The following is a 20,957-nucleotide window of genomic DNA, read 5'->3' on the forward strand; positions in this document are numbered from 1 at the left end:
TTGAGGTATGTCTGGATAGGGTGTTATGTTGTGATGCTGCAAACGAGAGGGTGGTGGATGCTGAGTACCTGGCATAGACTTATTCAGACTACTTCCCCTTACTATGCACTTTCTGGTGGTGTTATGGTTGTGTACCGTAGGATGGGTCCATGGTCAAGTGGTATCTCCACACATACATCAAAGCTCACACCACTTACATATGACTGTCTGACTAGGGTGAAGGTGTTGATAGAGGACAAATCAGTTAAGAGAAGGAAATCGAACTGCAACTCTCAGAAGACATCAGAGCAGTCAGGAAAGCTATTTCCTGTGATCACTAAGTAATCGGTAAGCAGTATATAAACCAAACCCATGGGATAGGCCAGAGCTTGACAATACTTTTCCGAGGTAAACACAATTTAAGAAATCCTTCCCCTTTGCAAACTTGTTCAACTATGCACTTTTCTTTTAGCCTTTTGCCTTGGTTTTAGTCCCAAGAGGGGGCATGCCTTTCACGTCCTCTGTTTGGGTATTTCCTGATGCGTCGAAGTTGCCGGCCGCATATCTGCTCGTGGTTTGTTTACCCTGACCTACAGAGTTGAGCCATAGCTCTAGGCGTTGCTCCATCTTTTCACTGGGACGCGGAGGATCGTGCCACCCAGTGCAACGTCGGAGCCTTCCAGATTATTTTCCTCTTCTTTGTGCTGTCAACAAGAGAGAGGATGCCGGAATATCAGCGGGACATCGTGCTGGCAGATACTTATCCAGCATAGTGCGCTTCTCCTGCTCTGTTTCTTTTATTTTTGTTTACATTCTTGACTGATTTCTTGGCCTCAAATCCAGAGAAGGACCATTCTCTGTGGTACTGAACTTTATAAATATTCTTTTCAAGATCTGGTTAATTTATCTTGTTTCGGATATCATAATATGGACTCTATCTTTATTATTTGTCTTGCTAATGCTGCTTGAAGAGTGGATGTGAGTATTTGTTATAAAATGGGTGAAGAATGTATATATTCTTGGTGATTGTGAACTCAGGAATCAATCGATCAATCAGGGTTTTATAAAGCGCGCCACTCACCTGTGAGGGTCTCAAGGCGCTGGGGAGGGGTGGGGGGTGCAGCTCAGAATCAGTCAAAGAGCCAGTTCTTGAGGCTTCTCTTGAAGGTGTGTAGAGTGGGGAGTGTCTGATGTTGACTGGGAGCTCATTCCAGGTCTTTGCTGCGACGTAGGAGAATGCTCTTACGCCTGCTCTGGTTCTGCGGATGCGTGGGGTCCCTGCCAGGGTGAGGTCGGTGGAGCGGAGGTTCCTTTTGGGTACATGGAAGGAGACTCTCTCGTTGAGGTATTTGGGTCCGATGTTGTGGAGGGATTTGTAGGCATAGGTGAGTAGCTTGAAGGTTACTCTCTTCTCGACGGGGAACCAGTGGAGGTTTTGTAGGTGCTGGGTCATGTGCTTGTGTTGTGGGGTTCCAAGGACAAGTCTGGCGGAGGTGTTCTGGATGGTTTGGAGCTTTTGTAACAGGGTTCTGTTGATTCCTGTATAGAGGGCACTGCCGTAGTCCAGTCTGCTTGTTATGAGTGCATGGGTGTCTGCATTCAGGGGGGATCCACTTGAAGATCTTGCGGAGGATGGGGAGGGAGTTGAAGCAGGTGGAGGTGACTGCATTGATCAGGATGATGCCGAGGTTTTGGGCGTGGTCTGATGGAGTGGATGGGTTTCTGATGGCGGAAGGCCACCAGGTGTTGTCACTGGCGGTGGAGGAGGGTCTGAGCACAAGGACCTCTGTCTTCTCCGATTTGAGCTTCAGGCAGCTGTTGTTCATCCAGGCTGCGACATCCTTCATTCCTTCTTGGAAGCAGAGTCTGGTGTCTTCGGGATTCTTTGTGAGGGAAAGGATGAGCTGGGTACCGTCGGCATAGGATACTATGCTGAGCCCATGCTGTGTGACGATGGTGGCAAATGACAATACACTCTTGTCTCCTTTCTTGCATACAGGGCAACCCACATAAGGTTGGAAATTCCCAGAGAGTAGACGTTTCTACTCCCCATGAGAACCCTTCAGAAGAGGCCTTCCAGATATATTCAGCAGTTTTGTTTTATTGTATCCATTCCCCCTTTCCACTGTGTGTTCTCCTGCAAAGTAGTAGCCTACTTTCACTCTTTGGGAGTTAACACAAGGTGGAGTAGTTTGACAGCCATCACACCATCATCGCCCCTGTTGGTTTGATTCTGAGGGTCAGTGGTGTTTCAATCTGACAAACCTGAGAGATTGTCAAACTCACGTTAGGTACCCAGCCTGAAGTCAATTGAAGTCAATGCTTTTCGCACAGAGAATCAAGAGTTAAGGAAGGAACTAGGGGCCAGATGTAGGAGCCGTAATACCGGTCGGTAACGGACGAATTCGGCCGTTACCGACCGGTATTTGGGTTTTCAGATGTAGGGGCCATTATTTTACAGAATCGGTAAATTTACAGATTCGGTAAATTTACCGATTCTGTAAAATACCGAATCTGTAATTTTACCGATTCGGTAAATCCAAATGTAGGTGACACTCCTGAGAGAGCCACAGGCCCTTAAGAGTCGGTATTTTACCTGTGCATGCACACTGCATACACATCTGTGCATGCATACTGTGCAATGTGACACACAGACATGCCCTTAGGGCATGTATGTGTGCCACATGTCACACATGCCTTTACTTGGGGTGCTAGAGGGTATCAAAGTGACACCCCCTGCACCCTTGCAACATTCGGTATTTACCGATTCGGTAAATACCGAATCGGTATTTTCCATTGATTCCTATGGGCTTCACAGCCCATAGGAATCAATGGGAAATACCGATTCGGTAAATACCGAATGTTACCGATTCGGTAAATCAAATTTAAAAATGATCTACATCTCCCGCCTTCATATTTACCGATTCATGAATACCGAATCGGTAAAATTCGGTATTTATGAGTCGGTAAATTGAAGTTACCTACATCTGGCCCTGAGGTCTGTATGGAGGGAAGTAGCTGGGCTGTGAAGGGCAAACGAGATAGTAGTGGAGTGTCATATATTAGGAATTAGACTCCACCTCCTCCCCTACATACGTCAGGTGCCACTACAGAACAACCAGTACAATCTTCTACAGGAGGGAGGGAGGACACAGGCTTCTGGGTACTTTTCTGCATCATATACTCCTTTGTTGTCTGCATCAGGTCCAGCCTCTATTCAAGTGATACAGCCCCCACAGATACCCATCGCCCCACCCAACCGTTTCTTTGGGGATCAAAGAAAGTTTGGGATTTTCCTCTGTCAGTGCCGTTTGCATTTCTTATGCAAACTTACAGTGTTTCATGATGAACAGTTCAATACCGCTTTTGCTATGTCATATTTGAGCTTTAGATAAACAGCCATGTGAAGTCCCAAGCAGTAGTTCATCAGAAATGAGATATAAGCGTGGAGCCTGAAAACGAAGGGACCTGAGCCGGATATACTCAGCTGCTTTTTAAAAATTGTATCCATTCCCCCTTTCCTCTGTGTGTTCTCTTGCAAAGTAGTGGTCTACTTTCGCTCTCTGGGAGTTAACACAAGGGGGAGTGGTAGGACAGTCATCAGATCATCGCCCCGCTGCTTTGATCCTGAAGGACAGTGTTGTTTCAATCTGACAAACCCGACAGGTCGTTACCTCACAGATTGTGTATCCCTGCTTGATGACACAGTTATCCAGGCCTCGCTTGGTAAGAGGATTACTGATTTTTGGTTTGACAATGTAGATTCAACAGCATCCATGGGAAATGAATGGGAGGCCTTCGGGGTGGTAGTGCAAAGTTTCTGTGTCTCCAATAAGATAGCACTGCATGCAGCCTACATAGAGGAAATGTAGAGTGCGCATGACTGCTTTAGTCGGCCCCAGAAGGCCAACCAAACAATCAGGGCACTCAGAGTGGTGCAAGCCACTCCTCCCTGACCTGCCCACCCACCCGCCACCAACCAGGCATAGCCTCCTTCCCGCCCCAACCAGGCATACCCTGCCTTCTGCTTTCTTGCAGCGCGAGAAGCATAAACATAAAATGCTATTTCAAATACCATTTTAAGTTTCTGCTGTGAGGCGATGCTCCTCCGCCCTAATGGAGGAGCTGTCCCTGCAGGTTTCTAACCAATGTCAACAGCGAGCTAGCTCTTAAGTTTCTAAGTTGTTTCGCATTTGCCTCCTGTGCACATGAAAAAAACGAAACATCAAAGCAGTAAGAAAGTTGCGATTGTTCATGTACCTTTTGAAATGTACAATTCATCTTCTTCGGTACGGCTGCAGGATTCAGTCCTTGGCAGAGGCTCAGGACGTCTCTTCGTTATTTCTGGAAGGATGGTACCATATTTAATCAAATGAGTTTGACTGCCATCTTCACGAAGTCTGTCAAAAGAGTCGCCGTCCTCAGAAACACCCGGACCACTGTCTAACACAAAACACAACAAAAAGGTGAAAACAAAGTTAGGGCAAATCTACATTAGTGTGTGCATTTGCTCATGATAAATACGTGGATGACTGACGTCTTATGCAGGAAACATGTGAGAAAACTCAGTCTAAATCTTTATGGTTGTCCCTGCTAACGATCCCAGTACTCCAGAACTAGAAAACCAGAGAGCTGCTCTCCTTAGAGGGCACAGTGTGAGATGTGCCACTCCCAGATGCCTGGCAAGACTGCCGAATAACATGGATGTCTAGTCTCGATTCCACCTCATAGCCCTTTCATACACCACCCTACACTGCCTGCTCCTTTATTTCACTTGTGCAGAATATTTTTCATCCCTGCTTTCCCCTCTATTCACAATTTTCCCGTCATGATCTTAATCTTTCTTTCCTCCTTTCTGCATTGCTCTTTCTTATTCTGGGTCAAACTCTGTAGATGGAAAAATAAGTTATTTCGCCAAAGAAAGTGTCAATAGGCCCACCGGCCATGACCAAATTAAGTACTGATTATGTTACCTACAACCTACACTATTTTACCCGTTTTAAACCGCCTGACCTGCAATCACTTTGAATTTAGACGGGTACCAATTAAAATGCAGATTATGTTTTCGGAGAAGAAACAAAACAGTTACATATGAACAATCAGGTCTGTAACTTGGTCAGAAAGATTGGCGTGAGTGTCAGATTTTCCAACAACCACGTTGGCATATCATGTACATGCATACATTACTCAGCAAGCAGGGCGCATGAGGGGGTCTTAACGGACAGGGGAAAGGGAGATGGACAGACTGGTAGGGGGACTAAGTGAGAGAAAACACAATATTTTGTAAAATAACCAACATCTTTGAAAACTTTCATAACAGAGAGAGGAGAGTGAGTGTGCGCTTTTGTCTGTGTTGTGTAAAAATTCCTGCTGAATTTCAACAGACACCTCACCATACCTGACTGAAAACAGCTGTACCCAACTATTTACCAGAAAATACATTTATTAGGGGGGTGTAACACCACAAACACCCTCTGAGAAGTTACACCCAATATCATAAATACAGGGGGGAAAAGGCCAAACCAATCAATTTTGCCATTCTGCTCTTTATTGAAAAGCCCATGAAGAAGCTACTTTGTCTTCAATATGTGTGGGCCCAATTACTCTAGCTCACACAGCTGCGCAACGCGGCTAGAAAAAAATAAATAGCTATGATGAAGTCAATGCTGCTGAGTAACATGTTTAAAAAACATATTGACTAAGCCAACAGATCTCGCATAGGCAAACCCATTGGCTTTGCCAAATACTGTTGATATCCTCGCTATTCAACAAACAATGCCTGCAGCAAGCACAAACGCATGTAGTCTTCCATACCTTGCAAAACACTTATACAGGATGTGTTCACAATTTCAAAAATGCCAGATTTGCATATGTGGTTTTCTAATGGGGACGCTACGATGTTAGTACCCCGGGCTTATTTGTGGGTCCTAATCCCCTGGTAATTTCATACTTTATCAAAGAGTTTCACCTGGAGATTTTGGTTCCTTTCAGAAGCCAAAATCTGTGGGTGAAAAAAAATAGATCTGTGGTTTTTTTATGGAGCTCATAATTACAATAAGCTTGTAACTACTGATACCAGCCCCATCAGACTTAATAGACTACATATAAAGAGGGCTTACTTTCATAGACGACATCTAAGGGTCTCAGTAGCACTGCCTCGGCAAACTCTGGCCTCAGATGTGGCAGAACCATTGCAAAGAACACAGGAGTGATTCCACGCTTTTGATTTTGTGTCTTTTTTTTGTTATACTAATAGTGAATAATATTGCATTACTCACTATTAGTGTAATAAAAAATGGCATACACTTTGCAGGAATGAGACCTTTGGTGGCAGCTAATGTAAGTAAAAACGCTTTTAAATGTATGCTGTGTGCTTGCTTATGGGTGAGAGTGTTTTTATTGGAGAAGGTGTGTGTATGTATGAGAAAGTGTGAATGTGTGTGTAAACGTGTGTGTGTGGTTCAGTGGCAGGTAGTGAGTGAGAATGTGTGAAATTGAGTCTCAGTAAGTTTGATTCATAACTGCAAGTGAGTGAGTATAAAAGAGTGTGAATCAGTGTAAGGCACTTTTAGAGTGTGAATGATAAAAAATAAATGAGTGAGTGTGAGTTAGTGAATGTGAATGAAGTAAGAGTTGGAGCCCAAGTCTGGCATGTGACACGTGTCACTCTGTCATGTGGCATATGCCACATCTGATGTGACACATGCCATAGATTTTCTACTTGGTCTTTCATTATTATCAGTGGAGCATTTCCAAAGGACTATGTTTCACTCTGCTAAAATAAATAAATTGTTTAAAAAAATAAAAATAATATTAAAAAATAATTGCCCGAGGTGGGGTTTGAACCCTGGTCAAAACTCACTCAAAGCCCCTGTGAACTAACAGTGAGCCATCTATTCTGTTGAAATTTTCCCAGCCAAAGGCATATATGTCATAGAATAATGATGTCGGTCCTTCCTCTATTTCTATTGTCTTTGGACTTTAGATACCAGAAATCTTCTCTCGATGTACATTCTTTAAATACAAATAGCCCTTCCTTTCATACAGTCTGCCACTAGCCCAATGCATTTATTATTGTTACACATTCATCCCCACATTCTCATTCCACTAAATAAGTGATTTCTTTCATAGCAAACCTGTCCCCCCTATCCACATGCCACCCAGCATGCCATCAATGCCTCACATGCACTATGACTAAGGAGGCCATAGTTCTCCCAGATACTGCTAGGGGGTCATTTACAAAGGCACAGCTTTCATTTGTGGAATTTAGAAATAAAATAAAAATAAATAAATAAATAAAAAAAAGGTTTTCCCCAGCTGGGGTTTGAACCCTGGTCAAAACTCACTCAAAGCCCCTGTGAACTAACAGTGAGCTATCTATTCTGCTGAAATTTCCCCAGCCAAAGGCATGTATGTCATAGAATAATGATGTCGGTCCTTCCTCTATTTCTATTGTCTTTGGACTTTAGATACCAGAAATCTTCTCTCGATTTACATTCTTTAAATACAAATAGCCCTTCCTTTCATACAGTCTGCCACTAGCCCCATGCATTTACTATTGTTACACAATCATCCCCACATTCTCATTCCACTAAATAAGTGATTTCTTTCATAGCAAACCTGTCCCCCCTATCCACATGCCACCCAGCATGCCATCAATGCCTCACATGCACTATGACTAAGGAGGCCATAGTTCTCCCAGATACTGCTAGGGGGTCATTTACAAAGGCACAGCTTTCATTTGTGGAATTTAGAAATAAAATAAAAAAAAAAAAAAAAAAGATTTCCCCCAGCTGGGGTTTGAACCCTGGTCAAAAATCACTCAAAGCCCCTGTGAACTAACAGTGAGCCATCTACTCTGCTGAAATTTCCCCAGCCAAAGGCATGTATGTCTTAGAATAATGATGTTGGTCCTTCCTCTATTTCCATGGTGTTTTCGGACTATTGCTGGTACAAACACTCGTTCTATTCATATGCTTTAAATACAAATATCCCTTCCTATTTTACAGTCTGCCACTAGCCCCATGCATTTCCAATTCTTACACAATCATCCACAAATTCTCATTCCACTAAATAAGTCATTTCTTTCATAGCAAACCTGTCCCCCTCTTACACATGCCACACAGCATGCCAACAATGCCTGACATGCACTATGACTAAGGAGGCCATAGTTCTCCCAGACACTGCTAGGGGGTGATTTACAAAGATATAAAAGGATGTCATCAGCTTAGAGCGAAATGCGATCCTCAAACTCCGGGGTCCAGCTGATACCCCTCATCGAGGGCTGCCAACGCAGCCAGGCAGCGAGCGGTTCCAAGGCCAGAGCAAAGAGGAGAGGGGACAACGGGCATCCCTGTCGCGTGCCTCTCCCCAGTACAAAGGGGCCAGAGACTTTGCCATTCACCACTCCCTGGGCCAGCGGCTCCTCGTATAACAGTTTTACCCATCTTATAAATCCCGGGCCGAAACTAAACTTTGCGAGCGCGGCCCAAAGGTATGGCCACTCCACCGTATCGAAGGCCATCGTTGCATCCAGGGATGCCAAGATGGCCGGCTCACGTATGGACGCCACTCTCGCGAGGACTCCATGGAGACGCCGCATGTTGAGTGTGGTATTGCGATGTGGAATAAAGCCTGACTCATCAGGATGGACTAAATCACCAATGACTGTTATCAGGCGATTCGCCAGAACCTTAGCCAGAATCTTAGGCTCGGTGTCCAAAAGTGAAATGGGCCTATAGGATGTACAATGTTCTCGCGGCTTTCCCTCTTTGTGGATAACTACAATGGTTGCGAGCCTTTGATCACGGGGGAGGAGGCCCGCATCACGCGATTCAAGAAACATAGCCCGGCGATATGGCGCTATCTTGTCGGGTCTTAGTTTGTAAAGTTCAATGGGGAGGCCGTTTGGTCCCATCGCTTTGACTGAACGCACTGAACGGATCGCCAGCGCAATCTCATCAGCAGTCAGTACAGCATCCATCAATTCCCTGTCTTCGTCAGCTAGGCGGGGTAAAGCTATGTCTCCCAACAACAAGTGCCAGTCCTCTTCGGGTCTGTCCGATACGGGAGAATAAACCCCCTGATAATATTCTGCGAAGCGTTCCACTATTTCCACTGGGTCAGTAACTCTCATACCACTCTGACTTTCAATCACCGGAACCACCCGACTCGCTCTCTCCTTCTTGTCCAGCCATGCAATCAATTTACCTGCCTTATCCCCAACATCATACAAACGCCCCTGCTGCTCTCTACTCATGGATCTGGCAGTGTCAGTGACCAGTGCTTTATAATCACTCTGTTTGAGACTAAGAGCATGAAATTTCTCCTGAGTAACATCATGTTCCAAATATTCTTCCAACTCGTCTATTTCGGATTCAAGTCGGATTACTTCTTCATGTTTACTCCTCTTGGCACAGGAAATCAACGACAAAGCCTGCCCACGGATAACTGTTTTGAAAGCCTCCCAAAGTGAAACAGCAGAAGACACTGACCCCAAGTTTTCAAGTAAATAGTGCTCTATAGACTTAAAGAATGCTGCACGGGTCCTAGGGTTGCGGAGGTACCATGGGTTTATGGGAGCCAACCTCCCTTCTGCTCCAACACCAGTATCCAACACCATGAGTAGCGGGTAGTGATCTGAAATGCCACGAGGCAGATGTCTAACCTCCTTAACCATCATGGCCTGCGCCGCTGGCATCAGTACATAATCAAGCCTAGAGAGGCTGCCATGTGCCCCGGAGTGGAAGGTGTATTGTGTCTGCCCAGGGTGTAGCAAGCGCCAACAATCTACTAATCCCAAAGTGTCCATAAGCCTACTCAGCCAAGCCTTTGATCCTGGCAGGTCCCTAGGTGGATAACGATCTTCCCTCCCACAAACAACCGAATTAAAGTCACCACCCACTATCAGGAATCCTTCCGGGAGATTCAGAATTACTTTACCGATATCTTCAAATGTGGACGATTGCAGACCAGGTGGGACATAAACAGACATTAGAAGTATGGTCTTGCCCTCCCATCTGCCCACTATTACTGCATAAAGTCCCCTGTCATCATAAATCACCTCGTCAATTTCCAAGGGGAGGGAGGCTCTGATCACTACCCCCACCCCCGAGACCCGGAGGTGAAGCCCGAATGAGCGACAAGACGATAACCTCGTCTGTTCATGGCTGAGCAGGAATTTTCTATAAGGTGTGTCTCTTGTAGTAGGACCACATCTGGTGACATTCTCTTGAGTAGTTGGAGAACCACCCCTCTTTTAATTCTGTCCCTGAGACCATTGACGTTCCATGACATTAGTCTCAACCCCCTATCCCCCATCCCAATAGTGACCACCACCCCATCCCAGAGAAAGACGCATCACCAGCGGACAATAAGCAAACAATACGGCACCTTGTGTAAAACCAAATCAAACCCCAACACCCAACCCCCGCCCCCAACCAGAAAACCAAGCATCTACCCCCCTCCCTGCACCCCTGCGTCTGACCCATCAGCCACCCCAACTTGCAGTGTGCCTGTCGCCCCATTCACTAACTAGTCTACAAAAAGAAACCCCAGAGGAGGACGAGTCCCTGTCCCTCCCGCCACCTCGTAGTAGCAGCAAAACACATTTATACATACGATATGCGACCCCCAGCAGTACACTATGCAATAGTTCAGGGAACCTAGTCAATATTCCTTATTCTTGCGCCGATCCGCCGTCTTCCGTACCCCCAGAGCGGTCTGCCGGATCTCTTCTCACGGGCAGAGCGTCAAGCCAGTCACTAACCACATCTGGGCGGTCAAAGAAAAAGGCCTTGTCCTCATATGCGACCCGCAACCGTGCAGGGAAGAGCATAGCGTACTTCAAATCCATGTCTCGCATCCGCCTTTTTACTCCTTGAAAGCCCAATCGTTGTTTTTGGACAGATTGAGTGACGTCCGGGTAGAAGCTCACTGTAGTATTCTCAAACTTGACGGGTCCACCCACTCTCGAGGCCTGCAAAATAGCGTCTCTATCGCGGAAGTTGAAAATCCTAGCGATAATAGGACTTGGTGGGGCACCCGGCTTCGGCCTCCCGCCCAGCACTCTGTGCGCCCGTTCCACCGCGAAGAATTTACTCAAGCCTTTGGGGGCGAGATGATTAAGGAGCAGATCTTCCACAAAAAGATCCGTTGCGGTTTCTTCCGATTTTTCAGGAATACCAATAATGCGTATGTTATTCCGCCTTGCACGACTTTCGGAATCCTCCAATCGGCGGGCGAACTGTTCGTTGGCAGTTTGCAAATTACGGACCACCTTTTTTCAAGTCAGAAACGTCGGTAGTGAGACTGGCTGTCTTCAAATCTAGGGATTTGACCTTCTCGTTCGTTTTGTAGAGGTCCGCCCTGATTAAGGTGACATCCACAGCCACGGTATCCAACTTTAAAGCCAGAGCCTCGTATTGTTGTCCGATTGAAGTTTTCATGCCAGCAATGGCGCCCATGACGACTTGGAGGGTCAATTCCTCTGGGTCTTCAAAAGTCACATTCGCCCCTCCGGTAGTTTTAGGGATGGTACCGGGTGATCCCCTCGGCTGGGTGAATCGTTCGATACTATCTGCCTGCGTCAGACTGCCCCTGCCGGTGAACTTGGTCTTCCACCGGTCTCCGTCTTGCTTGCCCACCATATTGGGTTCTGTGCCCCGGAGGGCCCTGTGCGACCTGTTGTCAATATCCGCACTTCATAGCCCACTAGAATTCAAATGTTCAGGTTGAGAAAGGGTTTCTCCCGGTCCGCACCAAGTACTTGCGGTAGATACAATGCAGAGTGAAGCGCCCGGCGCAGGCCGATGATCAATCTGTCAATAACACCCTCGCTCACCAGTGATGTCTCAAAAACGAAACCGAAAGTTGACCAGGGGCATCTATCCCACTGCAGCTAGCCGTTGTTGTTCAACTACTGCCTGGGTATTGGTGCCACTTGAGCTCCATGCCCTTCCACCCCTGTGGGCCAGAAAGTTGCAATCGGTGTAATTCAGGTTCCCAATGTCCAAATCGATTTTGGAAAGCAGCTAGTGCCTCTGCCGGTCTGCACTTCAATATTCCATCCGAATAATCCGTATTCGTTTCAGTATATATGTAGGAGGCAGCGAGAGTCTCGGGAGCTCTTAGCTCACGCCGCCATCTCGGATGCTCGCGAAGCTTTTCCCCATGTACCAATCTTAACTGAAGACATTAACCCTCCAACGCATCAGGTGAAATTGTGTACGTGGCAGCCCAACAGCTGTGTTAATTAAACACAGCTCATCTTTACATACCCCTCTTTGCTCGCTGACTCGCAGCATGGTACACTGTATGAATCTACTCTTAACAGTTGTCGTCTCACAAAAAGATATATGCTTTAATAATTCCAAAAATCCGATAATGTAACCAGCAATCCTCCAAACTCCCAATCTGAGATAACAGTCAAAACAATCCTGGGTGGTGCGCTGCAAACTGCTATACTTTAGAGTACAGTCCTCGTTTCTAGCGTCTCAGGTGCTCCCCATGCGCAGGCAACATACAATATAGTTGGGGCAAACTTCATATGTTAACTCAGGAATATTTCACAAATCAGCAATAAATTATACGTTTCAGTCGTACCGGTTCCCTCATGTATTTCAGTGTTCAACACAGTATTGAGCAAATACTGTGGATTAGTAACAGCGTGCATCCCAGGTGTCTACGCGTCTAGCAACAGCATTCCCCCACACATACACCCCATTACCTCAATTCATAGTCCATACAAATACAGGAGCTTGCAGCGTTTATGCAATCAAGTACGCCGTCTGCTGGTTGACATCCACTTTTCCTACTGAATCCTGCGAATTCTGTAGGCCATATATCTGTTCGTCATCACTCGACATGTCTCATTGGCTGGATTTAGATGCATTCTCTTCATCGGGGAACCCCTGATCTCTGCAACTGCCTGCATGGTGTCTTGCTGTCCGCTCAGGATCAGCTCCGAGCGTGGACCCACAAGTGGCAAAGGCGGTGTCCTTATTCTCGTATACCGTTGCTCTCTCCGCCAGTTGCGAAAAGGGCCTTTCAGTTTCGGTAGCCTTGTTGTTGTGGCCATGTCCCGAGGCCCCACATTGGTGAAGGTTTCCAGCCAGTCCTCCGCCTGATGCTGATAAGGCTGGCCCGCTATTAGCACGTATTCTCAGAGATTACCCCCCACATCCCCCGATCCATGAGATAACCACTAGCGCTGGGGATACCGTGAATACACAATGGGATATAAATGCAGCATTTTGTGAATATTGCCAAGACTTGTACCAGGTCCCCCCCCCATTGGTGGAAGACCCCTTGATGCCATTTTGAACAGGCGCACAGTTCCCACAATTTGAAAAAACAGCGCAGGACGCTCTATCTGGCACTATCACAAGGTCCGAAATCAAGGCAGCCATCAGGAGCCTCCCTCAAAACAAGGACCCATGTCTGGAGGGCCTCCCGTCCGAATTCAATGCCACGTTTGCGGATACTCTGGTGCCACAACTAGAGAAACTGTGTAATGCTGCGCTGTTCTCGGGGTCATTGCCACCCACCATGAGACAGGCACTCTTAATGTCTCTCTCCAAACCAGCACGCCAGACAATGTATCTTTCAGAGTTCCCCCCAACTATCTCTAATCACTACAGACTACAATCTATTCAGTAAAGTACTAGCTGGCTGCCTACTTCCATATTTACACAACCTAATCCAACCAGATCAATGTGGGTTTGTACCAGTGCAGTGCACTTCACTTAACATCAGCAGGTTTTACCATGTTATGACTGCAACCCCCAAGGAGAGAGCCCACGCAGGTTGTATCACCTTGGATCTGAGACAGGCATTCAATATGCTCATATTGGACTACATATTCCCAGCACTTGAACTATTTGGCATCCCGCCGGGTTATTTAATGTGGGTCAGGCTCCTGTACTGTCGTGTATTTCTATAGGTTCTGAATCAGTCCCCCTATTCCTGACCCTATTCTGGTTAAACTAACTATCAAGTTAACTAACAGTCAGCCCATGAGGCAAGAAAACCCCCATGATGCAGATACCGTTATCTGACGCAGTCACACTACGGCACAGGAACGTGTTATCTGATTAGGTCATAACGCTTGAGATCTAATTAGACAAGCGACATTCCTCCAGCCCCTGATAAGGCATACGACGTTCTCATAACAAATCAAACCTATGACAACCTGGATAATCCGTGCGGCCATTGTTTTGATTTCACAGAGAACTTTAGTAAAGAATGTGCTAACGAGCAAGTCGTATGACATCTTTATTGACGTATCTATGTCCATCCTTACGTCAATCTCGGCACCTTTAAGGTATAAATATTGCCGACCTTGCCCTATGCAAACACACGCGTGGTGACAAGACGGAGCAGCCATACTTGCCGAAGCCGAGAGCAGAAGCAGACCCCGCTGGCAGCAGCCCCGCCTTCCTGACGCGCTGAGAGACGCGCTGCTATCTCAAGCCGAGAGACCCAGCACCGGCGTTTCTGGGCAGCCCTCGCAGGCAGCCTGGAATATCGAGAGCAGAGAAAGAGATACTATTCCTCATCCATCCTAAATTCCAGGTACAGAACTGAATAACCCCTCACAGAGAATTCTTTAGTTATTCACTTGGCAAAAACAAACTTAACTTAAACTGTAACTTTCTATTCCCGCCCACGCATTAGACTTAGGTCAGGTACACGGGGTAGGCGTATTTAGAAACACCAGTTGAGCACGTTTAGTCAAAATGTATATGTGTATGTAAATATATTTTAATCATTTTAAACATCATATGGCTCAGAAACCATATCAATGTTTTTACAGTATTATTTTATACTATTGCTTTTAATGTATGCACTTTACTTAACTATAAGTATTGCAATAATATCGATCCATTTCTCATGTATGAGAAAAGAGACTGATCAATAAATAACACCTTTTTATTGAACACGGCCGTCTCTTCCTTTTCTCTACATTCTGATGAGACTAAGAATGCACGTACTGACTGAGTAAAATAATTGCCTTGTGCTCACACGACTCTCGAGATTGACTCTTGATTAGGGGAGAGCAAAGTTGTCATGTTCTATGGTTGTCAGAAACTAAATCCCTTCTTGTCTAATCAGGGGAGTTAATTCCTTCCTTGAACATTCGAGAAAGTTTCTAGCGAACTCTGAGCTTAGCTGGCAAACCCAAAAATTAAGTCTAGTATCGACAGTAGTAGACCTAGTTAACGTCTGGCCTAGGCCTTTACTGCTGTAGGTACTATTCCAATGCGCAGAGCCTATTGGGAAAATAGGAGCTACACTACATGGCGCCCAACGCGTTTGGAAAGGGCGATAAAACTAACGTAAGACATTTAGAGTAACTCAGTCGTGCTTTCTCACTCAGACCCCTTTTCCCAAATACTCCAAAGACGTCTGGAGTGGGTGAAAGGTTATATCCTCCAAAACCTCGCAGGAGGGAACTCCTATGTATGGTTCTTGGTCAAGTCAACGTTGAAGGATAAACAGTTCCAAAATATTGTGCATCTAATCTTTGTTCCATAAAGAAACCTGATCTGCAAACAAACATAATACCATCCTGTCTGTAAAATGGCAGAGAGTGATGATGAAAGAGAGGCAGTTAGATTAGCAACTGAACTCGCGGATGCTGATGCTACCATGCAAGCAGCAGACCCGAATATAACACTCATTCCGGTCATTAAAAGGAGATCTATAACCTTAAAACTTATAGAAAATGGACTGACACCTAGAGGTGGCACAGTCATATTCGTAATTGAGGCACACGAATATCGGCAGACAGAGGTATACTATTCATGGATACATTTTCCGGCAGCAAATACTGTAACAAAGTACTTCCACTATTACAAAGTAGAGGAACCTCCTGAAACATACACTCCTTTCGAGGAGGTGGAAGTACCACTCAAATTCCAAGAGCATTTGCTCTTATTTGATGGCGCCCTAATACATAACAATCACATTACAAGGCTCGGTCCTTTAGGAAGACCAGGAGCAACGTGGCCGGTCTTAGCCGGATACACACCACATCCAGACATCGAAAGAATGCCTGCAGCAGAGCTGTTAATACAGCTAAAACAACTACTAAAAATTCATAGACAATTAGTTCAGTATGTAATGCGGACTTCAACAATTCAGCCAGCGATTAAACTTCCACAGCTGACCCCTCACCAGGGGAACACAAATAAAATTACACCACAGAACATCCAATCCTGCCTAGGTAAAGTTCCAGCTAAACGGGAACAGATACCATTCTGGTTGGCACAGAAAATTACCCAAATAGAGGCGGTGTTTCCTGACACCACCCCATTAGAAAAACACAGGATTCTGACTATATGTCTCCCAATGGGAATCGCACCACACATTGAGGACTGTGACACTTGGGGTACAGTCTTTGCTTCCATCTACACAAAAACGCATGGTGTTCCATCCATTTCGGTAATACCAGATGTGCTAAAACAAATTCAAGATGAATACGGTCCAGAACCTGCTTTAACTCTTGGTATGAAATTACTGAAAGACTTCAAGCAGGTCTCGGCTATATTACTAGCCAACATAAAAGGTGAAGCAGCAAACGTGGCGATCCGCCAGAGGTTAAAAGAGACAGATATAGCAGACCAACCAGCTGAAATTGCCAGAATCATAGAAAAATCCTATGAAGAACTAGGCAGAGATAGTCTAGGTGGAATACCAGTAAAACCGCAACTGACTACAAGTCCAGAAAAAATATTTTTTAATAATAATAATTCACCAAAAAAGAGGGATGGAAACAAACAATCCAATCCTAAAGAAAAGAAATTCCAGTCCCGAGGAAGGTCTCCTAGGCGAAGAGAGAAATCTCCAAACCAAAGACAGAGGTCACCACAGAGTGACCCCTCGGGGAATAGATATAACCTTAGAAATAGGGATAATATTAAAAAACCTGATAGATATCAAGACATTGATACACGTCCCTCTCAATCTTTTCAGAATTCCTCGCAGAAATCGGAAAGAAGAGGACGATCAGAAGAGCACGCCAAGTCCAAAGACAAGGAACCTGCTCAACAAAAAAAGAAATTACAATTTCCAAAAAAGAAGGTAGCCAGTATCAAGGTAGTTAACAATGCCGAGAATACTGAGGACACAACTGAAAAACGGAGAGTGGGCTCAGACAATGCTAGACAGCGCAGCAGAGGTGAGCATAGCTCGCAAAGTCCTTATGAATCATCTGGAGACAGTGGACACGAATGAATACCTTCAAGTGGAAACTGCAGACACCAGAGTTAGCAAGCCCCACAAGATATACGAGATAACATTACGTATAGAGGGAGATAAGACTAGGAAAATAAGGGGACTATTTTGGGATAACCTCTCAAAGGGTTATGACATCCTTCTAGCTGAAAAAGACTGGCCACCAGAGTTTGTCAGGGAGTGCCCTCATGGCGAAGAAGTAATTATGCCTGCCTTCTCGAATCAAATCCCGATTCATAAAAAATACACACTTGCTAGAAAGTGGGCAGTGGCCTTAGCACCTGCTTTATATAAAAATCATGTAGGATGGGATGAGGATTCTCCTCCTCACAAAATCCAGTTAAAAACACAACCTACTGCACAAAGGCAGTACCCAATTAAGCAAGAAGCTAAAAAACAAGTAAATGAAATACTAGATCAGCTAGAATACCAGGGGGTGATTGAAACTTGCACCTCACAAATGAACAATCCTTTGTTTCCGGTCTCCAAACCAGACAATTCATATCGTCTAGTTTTGGATTACCGACACCTTAACACATGTTGCAAAACCTTTGCAGTGCAAAACTCACACAGTGCTGCACTAATGAATAACATAGTGCGCAAAAAATACAAAACAACCCTGGACATCTCCAATGGATTCTTTTGTCAAAACATAGCACCAGAGAGCAGATATTTAACTGCATTCTCAGTAAATGGCACTCAAAAACAATTCTGTCGGTTAGCCCAGGGGTACAAGAACAGCCCGGGGGTATTCTCAGCGAGAGTAACAGAATTACTACAACTATATGATGATGAAGCATTATCCTATGTCAATGACATTTACTTAACAGATGAGGACTTGGAGACTCACTTGAAAAGAGTGAACACCATAATACTTGGGTTCGCAGCAGAGGGTTACAAATTCAACTTTAACAAGTCCAGAATTGCCCATCTGACAGTCTTGTACGTAGGATATGAATTATCAAGTATAGCCTGGTTGACAATTTTCTAAGAACTAGAAGAATTAAAACATCTAAAATATGAAAAGACGTATCCTCTGCCAATCGACATTCTGCCTCTACGACATTACGCCTGTGTAATCTATACAGACGGACATGCTCAACCCTCCGTTTGGGGAGAACATGCATACAATCCCACATGTGAGATTACAAAAGAAGTGTGCCGCGGAGGTAAACTAAGACCTCTATTAACAAAATCACACTCAGTAGAAACTAATTCAGAACTACAAACTGAAATAATAGCTTTGAAAATGGCGCTGGATAATGCGGATCGCGAATTCCCGACACTTATAGTGTCAGATTCATATTACTGCGTCAAAGCATATAACAAGGATTTGCAGACATGGATTCAGAACGGTTACAAAGATGACACAGATGCACCAATAAAGCAGAAACTGCTCTGGGAACAAGTAGCTCTTTTGAAAAAAGAACTACCAAAGACTCACGTGACTCACTCACTGAGTCATCAACGTGATGGCGTTCACGTTGTGGGGAATTCATTGGCTGAAGCAGCCGCAGCGGCAGCCACTAAACCGGCTCCCGTAGATCGAAAAAAGCGTACATTAAAATACATTGACGGTGAAACATTGCTGGCGGTGAAAACGTCATCAAACGGCGACTGCTCAGCACTACCGATCAACTATCCACTCAATTATACATACATAATCGATGCAAACTCCGTCCCTTTTGCTCGAATCCCTGGAGTGGGGGATAGAGTGATTCCAAACATGGACAGGAGAAACTTGTTAATCGCAGACGCACACATGGGCGAGGGTCTCAGACACCTTAAATTAAAAGATTCTCTGGAAGAATTACAATCACGGTACTGGTGGCCAGGCATGAGCCTGCACTACACCATGTTTGTAAAAAACTGCCCAAACTGCAACAGAGATCGCAGTGGGGAGAGAAGCAGTTTAATACCTCGTCGTATCAAGGCAGATAATATTACCAGCAAAAAGAATGGCTTGCGATTAACATATACAGGCTAGTTTCCACTTAAAATGTAGATCACCAGCACTCGGCTGACGTCCGGACTATTATACAAGATTTGCGAGTCTAAATGGCATATACGCTAAGAGCATGCTACGTTCGACCATTGTTTTCACTCAGGCAATCCAGCCTGGGGGAGAAACATGGCCAAATGAGCACAGCCCAGCGGGAATCTTCTCACTTCCTTCCTGAGGGTACGGGATGGTGTAAAGAAAAAACCAAGGCAGAAAGCAATCTATAATAGAAAGGATATTAGGTTCGGGAGCTGGGTGGGTCAAACATCTAATAAGTGTCCAACGTAGTCTAAATAACTTGCCAAGAAATTCTCTGAAGGGATTCAGTCCGTACGAATTATTATTCGGAACTAGGATGTTGATCTCTGACCTTGATAGTCAGACTTCAGTGGTAATAGAAAAAACCTTTGATGTCAAAGACCGTTTGGCTATTTTGCAGGACTTAAACAAAACAAGAAAAGACCTGAGCAACATACAGTTGAAACAACAGCCAACAACCACTGAAGAATCACCACCTGTCCCAGCAAGACCTGTCTGGATTCCAAAAGTCGGGGATCTAGTCAGGGAGAAGATCGCGGTAAAGAAGGAATTTGGGCCTTCTTACAGAAAAGCAGTTCCTGTCTTGTCTGTCAACGGGACAAGATCAGTTGTACTACCGCCACTTGCTGGAAAAAAGGAGAACCGAGTTGTATCCATCGACCTGGTAAAACCACAACATGTGGCCGATAACAAACAGTAGGCCAAGTGGACTCCCAATAAGTAGCAGAACACCAAGGTTTGCTACCAGTACAGAGGTCCTAACAAAAAGGCTCATCACATTTGAAACGCCTAAAGAAGAACAAGAAGGACTATGCAACAATGCAATAGAACTCAGACCTCTTAAAACCCAAATAAAGACATTTAGCAGAGACACACCAATCTATACTGAAGTACCAAGTGAAAATGCAAAAAACAGAAATCCTGAACCAATTGGAACAATTGACAGAACTGCATCCGGTTACTTCATCAACTTCGATGATTCCTCTGACGGCTTCAGTGAATCAAAGACACAGCCATCATCAAAATCCTTTAAAGACAAAGCTAAGGAACTTTTGAAACATCTGAAAGAAACATATCTGATTTCTCCATGGATTGAATTTTGGGTGGGTTTTGGTGCATTTATCCTCATACTTTGGCTCATCATGGTATTTACTTTGGGACGCTTCATTGAGGGAAAATATGCTAAAATGGACACAGCAAGTCAGAACATCAACTTGGTCCTCAAACCACACACATCTTCACACGTCGAGAAAAGAGAACTTTCTTCAGCCAACTTCACAGCCAATCCTATACCTGGTGGGGTAGCCTGGGACAACACTGACTATGAAATTTATGGTCCGGTCGAGATCCTGAAATATCCACACCAAATCAAGATCTCCTTGAGTGACTTTGCAAAACCAAACTCATTTGCTGATGATTGGGACTTCGAAAGTATTAACAACATGATGTCTGACTTAGTAATGTCTGCTAAATTTACAAAACATGATTATTTGCAAGGTTCTACAAATTATGATAGTATGTATTGCTATAACCATTATGGTAACCATTTTTTACATAAATCTGCACAACCTAGATATGTTTTAAATTATAATCAATGGGAACATTGTGCTACACCTCCAAAAGGAAGCTCTAGAACCGTATATGACAAATATTCATATTTTTCAGGTTTTAACATAAGTAATGCTGAAACATTTTATTT

At 44.8% G+C, this 20,957-nt stretch overlaps 1 protein-coding gene across 3 annotated transcripts in view; it reads right to left on the reverse strand.

Annotated features, from left to right (window-relative positions):
- Positions 1 to 20,957, reverse strand: part of PIK3AP1 (phosphoinositide-3-kinase adaptor protein 1) — a 1,822,514-nt gene that overhangs the window by 633,600 nt on the left and 1,167,957 nt on the right. For all 3 annotated transcript variants that reach the window (XM_078643124.1, XM_078643125.1, XM_078643123.1), the window contains exon 11: positions 4,240 to 4,422. In XM_078643124.1, the coding sequence (XP_078499250.1) occupies positions 4,240 to 4,422 (183 nt within the window). The remainder of the gene's footprint in view (positions 1 to 4,239; positions 4,423 to 20,957) is intronic.

The sequence above is a fragment of the Lissotriton helveticus genome, chromosome 5_1 (genome assembly GCF_964261635.1).
Source record: "Lissotriton helveticus chromosome 5_1, aLisHel1.1, whole genome shotgun sequence".
In the NCBI taxonomy this organism is placed as follows: Eukaryota; Metazoa; Chordata; class Amphibia; order Caudata; family Salamandridae; genus Lissotriton; species Lissotriton helveticus.